Raw genomic sequence first — 19,147 nt, 5'->3', positions numbered from 1 at the left:
TATAGTAGTATTTTTATTGTAGTACTTGAGGTAATGGGATAGTGGGTAAATGTAGAGCTTCTGGCATTCTAATATCCTGCTCATGGTGTGATACTATAAGTAGCACACTCATTGGTGGCAGTAGGATATGTGGTAGCAAGGTGTATAGTGGTGCTAGTGTGTGTAGGGTCATTTCTTACTTGTTTTCTTCTGGTTCCTGATCTGAGTCCTGTATTTCTATAATTGAAGGGCTTTGTTTGTTCAGAGGGGGTAGCTAGGGTGGTTGCATGAGTGGATGAGTATCATACCATTTTTGTATTATGTCTTGTATCATGCTTGTATAGTAGTTAACTGTGTGCCAGTAGGTAGCCATTGTATCTTGAATGTACTAGTTGTAGCATAACATTTTGTGCAACACTGTTTGAGTAGCTTGTATGCTGGTCATATGTAAGGCCATGAATGTACTGAATTGTAACCTAAACAAGGAGATTTGTTGTACTGTGTATGCTATTTCAAAGCAGACTTTGACACTGTAGTTGTGGTTGACATTAAGAATGTTTTGATACTGTAAGTAATGACTGAGTTTGTATACAAGGCATAGGAAGTCCAATTCTTCTACTGTGTTTAATGTTGAAGCTTACTCAATACTAAATTGAAAGTGTTCTCCTCTGCTGTGTGGGGGTGGTAGATATTAATACCTTAGTGTTGAAGACACACTATATACAGTTACAAATGTGTCAAACTGTTGTTTGTAATATTGTCCTACATGATTTGCTATGTAGTTTCAGCCTAGTAAGTGGAGATGAGTTCAGTTTGGCCATTTGTAATGTAGGTGAGGGAGACGTGTAGAGAAGGGGAGGTGATAGTCTTGGTAGACAGTTACTAGACAAGACATGTTGTTGGTAGTGTATGTTAATGATTGTACTAAGTTGTAGATTGTAGGGTAGCTCATTACTACTCTTTATTATTGGTTTTGCCCTTGTTTTATATTGTAGTTGTTTAGTCTTGTGTTTCTATTACTTGGTTAGGTGTTCAGCACTTTCCTAGGGCTCTGCAGAACCATTCAGGTTCTGGATTAGGTTTGATACTTTGAGGGTTATTTCAGTAGTATCCTTGGAGTTGTTCTGTAGTGTTTTGTAGGTTTTCAATTGGTTCCCAAGTATACTCTCTGTATCCTCTCCATTTGATCAAGTATTCAATTTCGTTTGGTTTTGTTTGTTGTACTACTTTGATTTTCTTGACTTTATATTCTAGGGTTCTGTCAACTTCTATTAGGGGCAGTTGTGTGATTGCTTCTTGTCCTGGATAAGATTTACTCTTGTAAGGTATTAGGAGGGAGGCATGGAACACTAGATAGATTGTAACTGTTTTTGGTAGCTTCAGTCAATATGATACATTCCCTATTTTTCATTCTACTAAGTAGGGTCCAGTATATCATACTTCTAATTTCCTTTTGGGTGATACTATTAAGAAGTTCTTCATATTAATGAGAACTAAATTGTTTGGTTTATAATTAGGCATGGGCCCTTGCTTGAGGTTTGCATATAGGGCCATAGTGGTTTTTGCTTGTTTGAGCACATCCTAGGCTTTGGCTTGCACTTCTTCTAGTTCTTCCAGATAATCCTGTACCATTAGGATATTACCTTTGTAAGGTGTTAATTCTATTGTTGGACTCCTTCTGAGTACTAGTTTGAAAGGGGTTTTCTTTGTGGCTGAACTTTGTGTGTTGTTATACACAAATTTGACAATTGGTAGCAGTTTGGCCTAGTTTGTTTTTTGTGGGTCTGTGTAACATCTAAGATATTGCTCCAGAATTTGATTTACTTGTTCTGTTTGTCTGTCTGTCTGTGGATAGTATACTGTACTAGCCTTCTATTTGATTCCTAAGTTTTCTGATAACTTCTGTATGAACCTTGAAACGAATTGAGTTCCTCAGTCTGAAATAATAGATTTTAGGGTTCCCTAGTCTTTGAATATGTAGCATATGAACATATTAGCCACTGTCTGGGTGTCTGGTACTCCTTGGCATAGTATAAATTTGGCCATTTTTGTAAGTCTGTCTACTACCACAAATATTGTAGTGAAACCTTTGTTGGTTGCCAGTAGATCTGTAATTAGATCACATAATATTGATTAGAATGGATACTCAGGGGTATCTAGCAGTTGTAATGGGGGTTGTGTGTATCTTCTCAGTGTTTTAGTTTGTTAGCATATATTGCACATATTAACATATTCTGTTACTTCCTGTTGTAGATTAGGCTACTAATAATCTTGTAGTATCTTTTCCAATGTTTTATTGATCCCCATATGTCCTGCAAGTTTATCATCATGTTTTTTCTGCATGATTGTGCTTTAGAGTATCCCTCCTTTGTCAGGGGGTATCCATATGTGTTCTTGATAATAATAGAGTCTGTTTACAATTTTATGATTGAGTTTCCAGTCAGACTGTGTTTGTTCAATTTCTTTAAGTTCTTCTTCAGCCAGTTACTGTTTATAGGTGTGTTTAATAGAGTTGCCCAAGGCTGTGCCTATTATTGTTGATTCTGTGATATGTAAGTATTCTCTGTCAACATTAGTGTTTCAAAGTTCAGTGGACCACACAGATTCAGGGATCATAATTTTAGCTTTTGTTTCTATTTCTTCTTCTGATCCATGATCAGGTCTTCAAGATAGTGTGTCTGCTAGGTTCTTTTTTCCTTCAATATGCCTTATTTAGTAATTGAAAAGGCTGAGGAAATGCATCCATTGTGTTTGCCTTCAGTTCATCTCCTAAGCATTCCTGAAGTAGATTAGGTTCTAGTGGTCTGTCTGAATAGTTACTAGTTCCTTGGTTCCTTAGACTAGATGCTGTCAAAACTTAAATGCTACAATTATAGCTCATAACTCTTGATTGTGAGTTTGCCAGTTGTATTCTATAGGTGTAAGTTTTTTTGAATAGAAGGCTATAGGTTGTAGTACTCCTGTCTTGTCTTCTTGTTCTAGAGTGGCTCCTATTCCTACTACTAAAGTGTCTGTAGTTATTGTATATGGTTTGTTTGGGTCTGGTACAGTCAGTGCCTCTCCTTCAGAGAATGCTTTCTTTAGTTGTTTGAATGCTGTTTAGTGTTGTTCCTCCCACTTAAATGGTTGCTTCTTCTTTTTAAGTTTGGATAACAGTACAGTAATAATTTGCATTTTTTTAATAAATTGTGAATAGAAATTGTAGAATCTGAGGAATTGTTCCATGTGTTTCAATTTCGTTGGTGTCAACCATTCCTTTATTGCTAATTGTTTGTATGGGTCCATTTTTATTCCATCCTTTCCTACAATAAATCCTAAGTAGTCAAGTTCTTGTTATAAGAAATGGTATTTATTGATTTTTAAATAAATGTCTAGTTTGTAGCACTTCTGCAGGACTTGTTGTAAGAGTTTCCAATGATCTTGAGGGGTGATTGCTTTCCCTATAATGTTGTCCAAGTATATTAATATCTTGTATGATTGAATCCATTGTTTGAAGTTGTTATTCATAAATTTTTAGAATACAGATAGTGAGTTTTTCATTCTGAACATCATTACAAGTAGTACATAGATTTGATTTTTGACTTTAAATGCTGCTTTCCATTTGTCTGATTTTCATATTTGTAAATTGTTGTATCCCAACCACATGTCCAATGTAAAGAAATATTTTCCTCCCAGTAATTTGTCTGGTAGTTTGTACATGATTGGTATTAGGTATATGTCTGGTATTGTTATTTTGTTAATGTCTCAGTAGTCAGTCACCATTCAGGCTCCTCTGTCTTTCTTTCCTACAAAGAATACAGGTGTGGCTACTGGGCATAATTTGTCTGGTTGAATTTTACATATCCATCCTTTTTGTAGTATATCTTTTATATATTTGTCTACTACTCATTCTTTATCCAGTACAAGTGGGATGGATGGTCACCTTTTGGGTAATGGCTTGTCTGGGTCTAAGTCAATAGGCATGTCCTATATCATATGTTCTGGTAATTGTCTTGATTTATCTGGGTCAAAGACATTAGCAAAGTCTTTAATTTTGTTCAGCAGTTTTTTTCTCCAGGAGATATTCTGTTGTTTGTTTTTTATTTTCATTTGGTTATAGATTTGGGATTTTGTAGAGGCCTTGTCATAAGTTGTCATAACTGGTTGTACTAGATTGTTAATTTTGATATTCATTTCTTTGTCATTTTCAGGCATAGTGATAATTGGTGGTTCTATAGACATAGTTGGTATAGTTGGAGAAGAGTGTATAGGGGCATCTGTAGATGTTGATTTTATTGGTTTATGTTGATAGTTAAGGGGTTGCATATTTCCATAATTGTCTAGTACTAATATTACTAGATTGTTTTCTCCTAATATTTGTGCCCAAGGTTTTCTTGGTTGCATTCTAGTGTTCTCTTCTGCTTTGCATATCCTTTTTAGTATAAGCATATTTTCTCTACTTTCAGATCTCAGTCTCCTAACTCTAGTAACTGTCCTCATCCATAGTCTGCTTCTTTCTAGGATTGGTTCCCTATACTCATTAGGCACTAGTACTTTGATTTCTTCCTCTTTAGGCTTTTTCCTCTTTCTGGGCTTCCTTTTCCTTTTCTGGTTTACTTGGATTCGTTTAATAGTTATCCTTATGGTTCTTCCTTACTGTTCTAGTCTAGCTCCCTTCCAATTGATTTCTGGGTTTCTTGCTTGTAGGTAGTCTATTCCTAGTATCACATTGTCTAATGCTATATTTGTAATAGTCATTGTTTGTTCCTAATCATCCACCTCTGTGTAGATTGTTGCCTTAATTGTATGGGTTAATTTTCCATTTGAATTGGTTGATCCATCAGTATTAGTGACAGTCCTAGGCCAGTCCAACTTTTGAGCTTTAAATCCATTCCCCTTTTAGAATGATTTATCTATTACTGAACAGGTGCTCTCTGAGTCTATGAGTGCAAGCATTTGTATCTATTGGGTTCCATTGTATATTCATATTACTATTCAAGGGTGTCTTCCCTGTGTTAGTAGGCCAGACTCTCCTTCAACCTTTCTAGTTCTGACTATCACTGACAGTCTTGAACAAAAGGTGGATTCCTTGAATCATTTGAGTGTTGTCCTTTATATTGGCAGGTGTATCCTCAGTCGTTTCCTGGTATGTCACCTCCATTTGCTGCCCATTTTGTATGATTGTAATGTATGTATTGACTACATACATTGTATTGTTCATCAAAGTTTGTTTTTCGAATTCAATTATTTGGTCACTGTCCTTTCTGATACAGTGGTTTCCCTCCTTGGTTTCTATCTTTTAAATAAATAGTTGGTAGTCTGCAGTCTCTAGCCCAGTGTCCTAGTTGTCTACAATTGTAGCATTTTGTAGACATTGAAGGTTGCCTGTCTGTTTTCAGTTTTTGTTTTTTCCAGTTTTGTTTTGGTTTTGGGCTGAAGCTTTGAGCATCAATATCTATTGTGTCTGGGTTTCTATGATTCCCTTGAATGGTTGGCTGATAAACATAGGTGTCTCCCTATTTATATTTTGGTTTGTAGTTGGTAGGATGTATAAGAGTTTGTACTTCCATTGTGTAGAGGTAGTTTTGAATCCTTGTTATCCACTAGCTAAGATTTTCTTTGTATGGTTTGTCTGCTACAAATATGATTCCATAGTGAACTGAATCTGGTAAGGAAGATATGAACTTTGCTTTCCTGGCTGTGTTAGGGTAGGTAGTTGTTAGTACTAATAAAGTTAATCTTTGGAATTTGAGTAGAAAGTTTGCTAAGTTCTCTAAGCAATAGTCTTTGCATTTAATTCCTACTAGTTTCTGAAGGTTAGCTGTATCTTCATCCCTTACCATACCTGTCCAATGACTCTTCAGGAATGCTATGAACTTTCCTAAGTTTGAGAACATGCCTAGTACTAATGATTGTGGTTTGGTTATTGTTCCATTACTTTCTACCTTGATTCATACATAACTTTGGATCCAATCAAAAGCTGTGTCTTTTAGTGATGACACTAAATAATATGCTTGTTTAGCTTCATTTGTTATTCTATTTAGTTCCAGTCTAATTATGTTTGTACTGAGCCAAGAATCGAATCCTTTGTTCAGTTTTCTATAATAATACACTAGTTTTAATTTTGCTACATCTGTAGTTACTGATGTTGGTACTGTTGATGGTATGTTACCAGTTTGGGTGGGTGTGATTGCTGGTAGGTTTGTACTAGTCATTAAGTGTCTACTGATGAATCTTGCAAGGATGTCCTAGTTCCTTCTGTAACTGTTTCATAGGTTACTTCTACTGTTTGTTCTGTAGCTGGTTCCTCAGCTATAGTTTCTAATACTGTTTTAAGTGTTTTGATAGGTTCTCCTGGCAGAACCAGTCTTGGGACTTTATTCATTTGGAATGCTGGTCTGAAGGTTGCTGTCATGAGTGTTGAATTCCTTGAGTTTACTACTGACAGAAATGCCTCCAGCATTCATTCGACTAGTCTTGTGTTCTGTATTACTTGTTGAGTATTAACATGAAACTGTACTATGTTTTCTGTAACCTTCTGGCCATACAACACTACTTTTTCTTCTAGGTCTTGTACTTGTTTCTAGCTTTCTAGTTGGTGCTCATAACCTTGTCTTGTTAACTTTAGTTTGACGTCTTTGAGCACCCCTTTGAGCCTGTAAACCATATTGCATACTTTTCCTAGTTCACAATTTTCTGATACACCTGGCCAGTCAATTATTGATCCTCTACACCTTTCTAAGTTTCTATGTGTCTCTGTGTGTTCCAGATTTTGCTGTTGCTCTAGTCTCCTTATTTGTTGTTCTATTCCTCCTACTGTCTCCTCAGGTATTCCTGCATTGCTAAGTAGTATAGTGATTAGGGATAGAGGTGGGGATCTAATCTCTATTAGAATAGTCCTACAGTGTATTGATCCAGGAATGGTCCTTGATAGTAGTATAGGCCTTCTCTTATAGTTACTATTAAGTAAAGAGGTCAATAGTCTGTACTACTGTATACTATTGTAAAGATGGTTGTTTCAGTATATTCCTGTTGGTTTTGTGAAGCCAGTTATGCTTCTTAACATATTACTATTACGTTCTAGCAGATTGTTCAAAACAGGCCACAACAGTGTAATACTTTACACAAGAAGTGATCATACTCAATAACTGTTGTTATAGACTATATTTCTGTACAGGAATTACACCTCTTGTTGTAGGTTCACAGGCAACAGGCAGGTCCTTAACCATATAACCACTGGTCCCAAATGTAGCCTCTATCTTTGCTCAACTAGGAGTATATCCCTAAGAGTGTTGATAGTACTTGTACTCAGTGGAAGGGGAGTTAATGCCCTTAAGAGTGGTTTTAATGTGTTTGTATTTTGAGGTGAATAGAGTAGTGTTTTTGTGTAAAGAGTTTATTGGAAGAGATGAGTGGGTTACAGCTAGTTCATGAGCTGTCCTCAAATAAACTGTTATTGAGTACAATGCTCTTTACACAATACATGAAGTGCTTTTTATACTACTCTAATTATTCCTTTATCCTCCTATTTCTTTACAAGTTGAGTGGTTCTGTTTATTGGATGGTCTGTGTACTATGTTGCAATATTTTTAGTATGTTGCCATATACTCTATAGGATGTGTATTAGTGATTTCGTGTGTTCAAGGCATTAGCTATTTCTGTTTTGAGGTAGCAATCTATGTTAGATCTTTTACACCACATGCTTCTTGCACAGCCATTATGTTTACTTCCTTGGTAGCACTTCTTTTCCTCAGCTAAGCTTAATTAGCCTTTTCATGATTAGTGCCATTAGTTCTGAGTTCTGGGTAGCTCTGTCATTGTGTATCTGTGTAGTATAATGACCTTTGTGTAAGGCTTGCCTGCTTTACACTATTCATTGAGTACATAGGGGTCTTCAGATCTAAGTTCTATAGATCTGTAGTGTTTGTGTCCTGCTAGTATTATCAGATGGTGGTCTCTATATATTACTTTAATATTATATTGCTTTGTTGGTCCTTTGTGATGACTGGTTGTCAATACAGTGTGGCTGTGTGTTCTGTTGTCTTGGATGGTACTCTATATTGAAGCAAATATTTGTACTGTGTTTTCTTCATATTCTCAGTGTGTTTTCATTGATAGATGTAATTGTGCTGCTTCACATTCCTTGTATATTGTTGGGTTGTATATCTTGTATATATGCATCTTAAATAATGCTTCTTTCCTTTCTTGTTTTATTCCTTTGTGTATCACATGTTGTAGTCAATGTTGCAGTTGATTGAATAACATTTGGTATGCTACTACTTGCATAGTATTTCTCTCTATTTGTATGCTTCTTGTTTTGCAGATTTGTCAATCCTGGCACATTTGATATGTCATTATTGCTTGTATGCATTCTTGAAGTTGTGTCATGTGATTGCATTTCTGGCATAGTCTCTGTGTGTCTTACAGCAAATTCCAGTTTCCTTGATTGTGTACCATTACAAATCCTTCTGAATCCTTTCAGCTGGTGTCAGAACATCTTTCTAAGTTACTGTAACTGTTAGTAGTTAATTATAATGAGTAACCTGCCTGTCTAGCATTGTTACTACCCATCTATACTTACAAGGAGTAGTAAGGTTAATTGCTAAGATGTATGTATTATTATTAAGGGCTTTATTATGTACAGACAACTGTCTATAGATTTGTTTAATATTGTCTAATGTCTTATCAAACTGTAATACATGTTCTTTTACTGTAAACAACATAGATATGTTTACAGCATGTGTTATTGTTGTTTGAACATTGTATTGTTCAGAAAGCACCTTCATAAGACTTTTAACACTTGTATGTGTTGTAAAGTTTGTATAAATTGTATCAGTTATTGTTTTCATTATATAATGATACAAAACATTGTCTGTATATATGCTAGCATTATTAGAGGAAGAGGGATTGTACTCTAGATAGTTTAAGAGTATTATGACAGTGAGTGTACTATGTATACACAAGTACTATATCTTGTATCCCTTCACACTAGCCAACTTTTCTGTTCCCTTAAAGAACTTTGTAATGTTAGAGTCCTTCATTATAGTGTTAACAAAGGTATACATTATAAATGACATTGTAATAGGTTTGGGGGGAGAGGAAGGTTTTAGGCTTAGTAGTCTAGTAGGAGGCAAAGGTGTTCTGTAAGAGCAAGTGTGTGAGAGTATTTAATAAGTACTAAGGCTCATAACCTTTTAACAAGTATAGTAAGAGTACTCTAATTACTCTCTCTTATTAAGACATTAAGCAAGTGTCTACCTTATATACTATATAGTAAAGTCTGATAGTCTGAAACATTCCAAGTACAGTAATTCTATATAAGGCAATTAGGGATTTCCTAATCCAGAGTACAATCTAATATATTCTAACAACTTATTTGTCCTAGTAACAAAACTATTAATAGTACAATTATTGTTATTTTAGACAGTATCTAAGAACTACAAAATACATTAGATAGATGTAAAATCTGTATATCTTTACAGAGAACTAAATGAGGACAAACTCATTTATGTAAAACTACTACTAAGTAGGCTACTTACAGATATTAAATCTAGACAAGTATTATACTTAAATAAAGTATTATACAGATTGAAACAAGTAGGTAGACAATAGTATAAGAAGATTACCAAACTACTACTTAAGATTAGATTAGAATAAACTAATTACAATCATACTGTATTTTATAAGAAACAAAATAATAAAACAATTCTTGTAACATTTATACACATTAACAATATTATAATTATTAGCAAAACTATTACTATAATAATAGCATTTAAACATACATTAAGACAACACATTACATTTACTAACAGTAACAAAATACATTAGTTACTTAGTATTAAAATAAGTTAAGATAGACTTTAACAAATAATTAGCTTATAGTAAAAGTATTATATTAAAAGTATAATTAAGTATTACTACTTCAAAAACAAAAAGGTATTACAAACACTTATTACTCCTAGAATAGATTTATCTAATAATACAAATAATATATATAATACAAACAAAAGTAATAATGAAATAATACTATACATAAATATAGTAGAATTGTTAAAATATGTTACAGATTGTACACAGTCAGACATATATTATATTACTAGACAATTAGTATACTACTTATAAAAGCTCTAAACACATTACTATAAAGTAGTAAAACATTACTTTACATATTTAAAATATATAACAAATTGTTAGCTTTAACTTAGAAGTACAAACACTTTAAAACTATAAGACTATTATAATACAGACAAACAAATGACAGAAGAACATAAAGTAATAAACAGCTACATCTTTCAATTAGCTAAATTAACTATATCCTAGTCAAGCAAACAGTAAAACCTAAATAAAGTAAAGTTGTAAGTACTAACATATACTACTTAAAAAGCTATTTGACTCAAACAATTTGCTAAAGAAGTACTACAGACTGAATCAGTACTCATTACAATTTATTATAATAATCAAAGTATAATAAAGACTGTAAAGTCTAACAAAATAATGTACAACACTTATACTAAACACTTTGATTTATAAAAAGACTTTGTACAATATTATATTTAAAACAATTATATTAATGTATACTATGTTTAATTACAGAACTAATTAGCAGACATTCTTACAAAAGCTCTCTACATTCTACAGATCAAGTATTTAAACAAACTATTAAGTATACAGTTCTAGTTCTTAATTAATACTTAAAGGAGAGTATTAGATTGTACTCTAGATTAGGAAATCCTTAATTGCCTTATGTAGAGTTACTACACTTAGAATGTCTCAGACTATTAGACTTTACTATATAGTATATAAGGCAGACACTTACTTAATGTCTTAATAAGAGAGAGTACTTAGGGCACTCCTACTATAGTTGTTAAAAAGAAATCTGTAGAATTAAAAAAATAAAAAAATCAACATTTTTAAGTAGACATGTGAGGACAAATTACACACCTCCTTGAGTGTGTACCCAACCCTTGTTAGAGTCCTCCATATTGTTGTATTAGAAACCTTGAAACCTAGCTGACTTCTCAAAGCAATCTACAGTTTAGAGATGTATTGATCATTTTTTTGTTCTGTAAGATGAACTAATACCTTTACATGTCCTGTTAGGCCCTCTTAGATCAGATAAAACATTAATTGAATGAAACAGTACTCACGTAGGTATCTGCAAAATCTAGCAGTCATGGCCAACCCACACTCAAATGCTTTGTCAGACAAACCGAACCTGTTGCACACCACAATGCAAGAATGTTGTAGACAGTGTGTACAGGAATGTGCAACACACATGCAATCTTAGTCACATTCTCTTTTTCTATCTTTGTTGAATAACACTAGAATGAGCTTGCAGAGGTTGTTTGATGTTGCAACACCATGCATCATGTTGTGGTCTGTAGCCAAAGTCAACTTGGCAATGTGACAGCCACTTTACATTTGTGACCACATGAGTCACATCCTTGCAAGTTGTGCACTTGCTGACTTGCTCACCATCTATCACCATCTCTGCTATATCCCATGAGTCAAACAATGTCCAATACCATCATTGAAGAGGGTGACCCATCCTCAATGTTTACCCAAGGTGTGTTATACAGTGTGGTGCATTCCCTCACACATTTTGACATACTCCAGGCTCATTGCCTGCCAAAGACTCTCAGTTCTCCTATGGCACTAGAGAGGACTTGTCTGCTGCACCCCTTTCTCTACAATATGGCACCTATACTTACAAGCCTGGATTGCCCCACAGATCCCTAGACTCTGTCAGTGTGTAAATTGCATTGTTTTACTATTCCAAACCTACTGACTGACACGTTGAATTAATTTGTGTTTAAATTTAAAGCACTAGAGGGACAGGCAAAGAAGGAAGTTGTTGTGTGTTCAGAGTTGCTTATCAAAGATGCTGTGGCCAACGTGAACAATTCTGAGGCACTGTTGGCAGCTTCAAAAGCATTGTTTGAGGCTTTCAAGGAAAGCACCTATGAAGTGAAGCACTAGAGGGAGACAAACAGGCAGATGTCCAAGGCTATCAAGGAAAGTACTTATGAAGCAGAGCACCAGAGGGAGAAGCTGGATGTGCTTTTATCAGAATTGGATACAGTGAAACTTCATGTTGAGCATGTGAGTAATATTTGGTAGCATTGTTACACATCCAAGTATTTATGCATACTTCAGCCCCAAGCTTTCATGGATATCCAAAACCTCCATAATGTTTCTGATACACCTTGTGATCTGCTTGCTCAAGGCTTTAGGGCAATCTGGGGACCTTGTGTTTATCTGTCTAGTTGCTTCTATCCTGATTGCATGGGCTGCAAGAGCAAGACGTGCCACTTTGCTCCCTTTGTCAAGGCTGTTTATGTACATTATGAGAGGCTGTTCAACAAACTGGCCCCCCTCAAATTGCATCATGAGAGCCACAACAAGGAGACAAAATCCATTCAGTCTATCAGCTTGTTGAAGCCAGAGAGGTTGGACTTCCTCAACATTGACTTTGACAAGGTCAAGAGAGACAAGGCCTTGAATCTTGAGATGGTCCTAAAGAAGAAAAGTATTGTAGTCAAGGGGAACTGGGAGGAAGCCAATGCTACAAAACTTACATTCTCAGAGTTCACAAGCTGCTTCCTCCAGGCTTATGATTGTGCAAAGGACCTGTTCAAAGTCACTAAAGAGGAACTCGTTCCACACAAGCTTCTTCCTAATATGACAGTGGAAGAGTGTGGTGCTGGCCTGGAAGGCATGATTAGGGCCCACAAACGGTTCACTATAGAGTTCTGTGAAGAAGTTGCAAGGTCCAAGAAGCAAAAGGGCCTAGATGAAGGCTATACACACAGGGACAGCTCCAATACATCCAGCAATGATATGAGTAAAAGGCATTGTCTGTTCAGCCCCTTGAAGAAAGCCTGGAATAGACTTAAAGCAACAGAAAAGAAGAAGGAAGTAAAGACCAAGTTCAGTAAACAGACAGTAATGCAGTTCTTGGTGGACAAGCTAAAGGCTTTCAAGGAAGCACAAGCAAGATACATAACAATTGGTTGCACTACTACAGTCCTCCTAAACAACAACTTGCTCAAACTCTGTGTCAATACTGATAGAGAATTCTGTGTGATAATGACTCAATACGTTCATGGCGAAAAGTCCATCAATGCTGATATCAAAAAAGCTGTTAAGAATGTGAGGAACGTTCTCCCTCAGCTAAGCACTGAAACAGTGGAGAGTTTCAAGTTACTGTACAACATAGGCTTTGAGACACACCCTGCTGAACGTTTCGATCCAGGGAGAGACTTTGAAACCATCATCAACAATGCCAGATGCCCTAGCACTTAGCACAAGCACAATAATGACTCTCATTTCAAGGGGGCACCAATCACAACAAGGGATGACAGAACAATGTCAGCCCAGCCCAATCCCAGCTGTGTGTCTTTACCAAGCTCTGGACAATCACAGGCTATTTCTGCAGGAAATCAATATTCCCAGCCATCTGCCCATTTGCTGCAAACAATGCAACAGCCTGCAGGAGGAAACCAACACTGTTCTGAGACAATTCAAGTTTCAGCAACACACAATTTGCCCACCCACAGCTCATACGCTTCCCAAGTTGGTTTAAGCAGCAGGCCGAGTAGCAAGGCCTTGCAAGGCAGTGGTAAGTTTCACATCATGTTCTCCAGTGCTATTTGACCACTAATTACTGAACCTGGTTCCAAAGCAACTCACAGTTCAAGGTAAGAAGTTCATTTGAATTGATGTCTTGTTGCCTTCATATGATAGTTTGCCATGCATGTATCTTGAATATGTTTTGTTATGCTTTGTAAACCAACAATTGTCTGTATGTAATAAGCCTAGAATAAAGTGCCTGTGAAGTTGCATAATAACAACTTAATTGTTTTTTTGTGTGTTGCACATATGCTAGTTTGAAAGGAAACTTGTAAGTGAAACTGATGAACTCAAATCACTTTGAATGAGGGATGAGATAGTATTATTACTGAGGTGGTTCAAAGAATTCCTACTACTGTTTACCAAGAGTGGCATTTGAAAAGTCTAACCTGGTTAAGAACAAGTAACCAAGAACTGTAGTATTTTGAGGTTGCCAAAGTATAAGTCAAAGATCAGGTAGGACCCACACAAGTAACTCTCTGTTACATCCACATATTCATCCATCTTCATCTATTGTCTAGTCAAAGACAGGATCTATATTGAGAACAAGGTCAAAGGCAAGATGTCAGACATTGACCACTAAGTAAGAAGGAAGTTGTTATCACACCTTCTACATTCTACAGTCTAATTGTACAAATTACATAGTTTAAGAACTAAAAAATATAATTTAATAATCAATGAGATTCTTTAATTACACAATAACAAGCCCTCCATTTTCTACAGAATTTGGCTAGGAGACAAAGGTCTATGTAGAGATTTTTTTGAGACCAATCTGAGAGTATTGTACTCTGTGGATCAGGAGATATGTTTTTTCCAATTCTGTGAAATAATAGATTAGAAGAGAAGGAATTTGCTTCTTTTTTAGTGTGTGTGTTATTTCTCATGTTATTGTCAAATATGAGAGCATAATTAGATTCTCATATGTTAGTGACAGTATAGAGGGGACCTGTAGGCTCAGTAAGGGGACCCAGGCTACAACTATTCTACACAACAGAAATACAGAATGTAAGTACTAGAACATAGTCAGAACTTACAGAACAGACAGGGAGAGAGAGTGAGACAAGAGTAGAGTATATAGAGTAAGCCTAAGAGTATAAGACTATCTAGAGTAAACAAGATCAAGACTACTAGACTAGTCTGATCTTGTACACTTATATATACTAAACTATATAAGAGTACTTAGAGAGTATAAGCTACTAAGAATGATAAGTTATAAAGAATGAAAGAAAGGAAGGTTAAAGATAAAGGTACAAAGAATGAAGGGATAGACAAAGGGTAAGAGACTATAGAATAAACAAAGAATGAAAGGGTGGTTAAAGGAATGGAATGATAAAGTAAGGAGGGGTAGTAGTAAGAGTCAGTATATATATAGTTTATAGACAGTACCTCTAAGAGACAGAAGTCCTAAGTTCTAGTATAGAAGGGTGTAAAACCTTTAGAACTGAAGGTGTAAGAGTAGAGAACTGTAACATTACCCCTCCTCTAAAACCAATTGTCCTGATTAGTGAACATTAGACTTAGTTAGTAGCTTAAGTATAGGTTAGAACAGTAGGGTTTGGAAATCTGTAAGATAGAGTTAATGTAGAGTATCTAGATAAAGTTAATAGAAGTCTTGGATTGTTTTAGTAGTATAGGTAAGATTCTTAGCAGGTTCCTAAGTGTATTCTTTAACTAGGTATCCCTTCTAGTAAATAAGGAACTTAAGCTTTCTGTACACTAGCTTAGTATTTACTATATACTCTACTTTATATTTTAGTTCAAAACTGATAAGTTCTAATAAAGGTAGTAGGGGTCTTTATTATAAAGGAAAACCTGGATTATAGTACTAAGACAACAGAACCTTGTTAAACACTGAGTGTATGTACTTCTATGTTGCTAAAAGTTAGAGTTTGTAAACAAAGGTGTTAACCTTCTTTTTAATAACAAAGGGTCTAAAGTACTTGTTGTCCAACTTCTTCATTAAGTGATCTGTAGTCAGATTAGTAGCTTCTAGTATAACTTTGTTCTCAGACTAGTAATCCTTAGCTACAGATCTCTTCTGATTATAGTTCTACTTTATTACTTATACTACCTTCTCTAAAAGAGCTTGTGTGTCTTCTCTAGTCTTGTGTATCTGTTCTACAAAGTCTGTTACAGATTCAGAACTACTGTTCCAGTTTGGAACTGTCTCCTAGTATGAATGTCTCCTATAATTAAGGAAGAACAGGGACTGTCCTATTGTAGAGTGTTACTAGTTATTGTGTACAAATTCTGTTAGAGCTAACTATTCAGACTAGTCTAACTACTAATGATTAATGAACATTTAGAGGTAGAGCTCAATCTCCTAATTAACTTACTCAGTTTAACTATTAGTTTATAAGTAATATATAGTAGAAGGGTTCTCTTGAATTCTGAGAAGCACATACAAGTCTTGTATGAATTTTGACTTGAATTACAGTCTGTGATTGTGAATGAGCTTCTGAGGGAATCTGTACAACTAAAAGACATGATCCTGATAAATACACACTATACCTTTAAAAGTGAGTTCTGTTCAGGTTAGAACTGTATAGACTTACTTAGAGAATTAGTTGACAATTATACAGATAGTATTGTAACTCTGAGACTTGGGTAGCTTACTAATCAGGTCTACTAAGACTTCTTCCTAAGAGTAATCTAGAATCTGATACAAATGTAAGAGAGTCTAAACCCTTATCTGATAGGTCTTAGTCTGTTAGTATGTATTATAACTAGTTACATACTTTAGAATTTCCCTCTACATTCATAACTACTAGTAGTTCTAAGTAATAAGTTTCTATGTTTTGTGTTAGTCTGAATGTTCTACAGTCAGATTGTTGTAATAAGCTCAGACAATGTTCTTCTACAGCTTCCAATCCTTTAGAATGTACAGTTAGCCTTCCTAGTAAACCTGTCTATCCTTATCCTTCTCCTAATCCCTAGCCTGCTTCTCTAGCTGCTTCACTATAACCTAGTCCTGTGTGTGTTTCAGAGCTTACTGTATGTAAGTGACAAAGTCAACATTCTTAGATTTGAGTCAGATCTCTTAGATTGTCTCAGACACAAAACAGGAATTGTTTAGAAGAACAAGATTTTTGTTATCATTCTCCCCCCTTTTATGACTTACTTGTCTTAAGAGTAAATCAGTTTTTATCATTTGTGTTCTAAGTTTATAGGTTAGTACAAAGTTATAGTTCTATAGTTCTAACATTTAGTAAGCCTAATAGTAGTTAAGCTTCTGAAACACTCAGAAGTACTAGAGATTATGTGTTACAGTTCTCTACTCTTGTATCTTTAGTTCTGAGAGTTCTACACCCTTTTATACTAGAACTCAGAACTTCTGTCTCTTAAGAGTACTATCTATAAACTATATGTATACTAACTCTTACTACTACCCCTCCTTACTTTATTATTCTATTCCTTTAACCACCCTTTTATTCTTTGTTCATTCTATAGTCTCTTACCCTTTGTCTATCTCTTTATTCTTTGTACCTTTATCTTTGACCTTCCTTTCTTTCATTCTTTGTAGCTTATTATTCTTAGTAGCTTATACTCTCTAAGTATTCTTATATAGTTTAGTATATATAGGTGTACAAGATTAGACTAGTCCTATAGTCTTAATCTTGTCTACTCTAAATAGTCCTGTACTCTTAGACTTACTTTATATACTCTACTCTTGTCTTACTCTCCCTCTCTGTCTGTTCTATAAGTTCTAACTATGTTCTAGTACTTATGTTCTGTATTTCTGTTGTGTAGGATAGTTGTAGTCTAGGTCCCCTTACTAAGCCTTCAGGTTCTCTCTATACTGTTACTAATATTAGATTAAGACTACTTATTACTACTCTACAACTCTCTTACATTTTAAGTATTAGTACTTACTATTGTATTAATCTCTTTTCTTTGTCCTAACCCTTTTACATTTTTAAATTTTAAACTTTCTAAACCCTTTTAAACTTTTACTACCCTTCTTCTATTTATTACCCTTTTTAGTTTAGTACTAATTCCTTTATAGTATAAACATAAACCCTCTTATACTAACTGTCACCCTTACTGTTCTACCAGATTAGTAGTTGTAAGCAGACCTAACTTAATATGTGTAGACCTCTATCTAAAAGGTCTTTACTAACTACATACCTCTAACCCTCTCAGAACCTGTTCTAATTGTTCTAGAAGTTGTAACCTGTTTTAGAAAGAAAGTACATATAGCCTACTCTTCAGACTTTAATAAGTAGCACTTTAAGAACTTCTAGTACTAAGTTGAACTATACATAGTTACTACTTTAACTAATCTATTCTCAGATCTCAATCATGTTCTATTTGTCCTCTCCTTCATAAAGGAAGGTAATATGACTACCTAGGCCTAAAACTAGATTAAAGACTATTAGATTAGAAGCCTAATCTGACTTTAGAACAACAAGTCATATTCAGAATTCATAGAGTAGCTCTGTACTTCCTTTATTAATCTGAATAAAAAGTAAAATGTGTAGAACAAGCTTACATCTCTGTAACAGAACAAACATTCTACTAATACCTTCTTTCAGGAGTTTGATATTCTAGCCTAAAAGGCAGGATTTGTACTTAGGTTTAATAATGTTCTTATTAGAATGTTTGAAAAAGCTCTACACCTAGAACTAGTTAATAAGATTCTTAGAATGATACTAGAACTAATTACTTACACTGAGTAGAAGACACACACTATTTCCTTCAACTAAGCTACAGCTCAGATGTATTAAGTCTGTGTAGAACACTTACACATGTATCTAACTCTAACAGTTCTAAGCTCTTAGATTAATCCACTTATAATTCACAATCAATCTGTTCTAATAAACATTAGAGAAGCCTAAAAGTAAGGAGTATACTTTACTTACAGAAAGTCAGAGTACTAAATTAAGAACTGTTTACAGAAGTAACAGTATATCTATTAGGTTATTAGAGTAATAATGAGTAACAAGCAGGATTTGTAGTAAGAAGACTTTTCTACAAATCTGGAAGTCACCTTAGAACTCTTAGACTCTGACTACATACTCTAAGATTTTGTAAAGGCCTAATAGTAAATGTAACACTAAAGGACTATGACTTGAATTTTTTAACAACTACTTTTGATTTAATAGACACTATAGGATTAGAAGTAAATAAAGTAAGAAAAGTAGAAAAAGTAGAAAAAGTAAATCAACAAAATTATTTATTAAAAAGAAAAAAGTTGAAAACAAAAGTAGATAGTTCTCTTATTTCTTCTGATTCTTTTAATTCTTCTCTTTACACTTTATCCAAGTCTAAATCTGTACAATCTAACCTACTACTTCTATGTTCTAAGATTTCAGAACATTTAGAATACTACTCAGCCCTGTTTACTACTCAGTAGTTTGTTTATAGTATTAAGTAAGGATAGTCTTAGCTGAGTTCATAGTTGAGGACATAAGTCTGTCCTTGTTAAAAGAGAGAGGTTAATAAGGAAATGTTAGTGTATATACTTACTCTCTTAGACAACAAGACTGTACAAGCTGTATATTCCTTTTAGAACAAGTAGTAATTTATTAGTAGAACATTCTAAGTACTAGCT

The 19,147-nt window shown here is 34.6% G+C and overlaps 1 protein-coding gene across 1 annotated transcript; it reads left to right on the top strand.

Moving 5' to 3' along the window:
* Positions 1-11,475: 11,475 nt before the first annotated feature.
* On the top strand, positions 11,476-13,266 carry FOMMEDRAFT_31103 (uncharacterized protein; the record flags this gene model as incomplete). Its single annotated transcript, XM_007269813.1, has 5 exons — positions 11,476-11,527; positions 11,578-11,709; positions 11,786-11,817; positions 11,941-12,063; positions 12,118-13,266. 5 exons carry the CDS (start codon positions 11,476-11,478, stop codon positions 13,264-13,266), a joined length of 1,488 nt encoding a protein of 495 aa, XP_007269875.1.
* Positions 13,267-19,147: the final 5,881 nt, after the last annotated feature.

The sequence above is a fragment of the Fomitiporia mediterranea genome (genome assembly GCF_000271605.1).
Source record: "Fomitiporia mediterranea MF3/22 unplaced genomic scaffold FOMMEscaffold_11, whole genome shotgun sequence".
Taxonomy (NCBI): Eukaryota; Fungi; Basidiomycota; class Agaricomycetes; order Hymenochaetales; family Hymenochaetaceae; genus Fomitiporia; species Fomitiporia mediterranea.
This window is presented reverse-complemented; position numbering and strand designations above follow the sequence as displayed.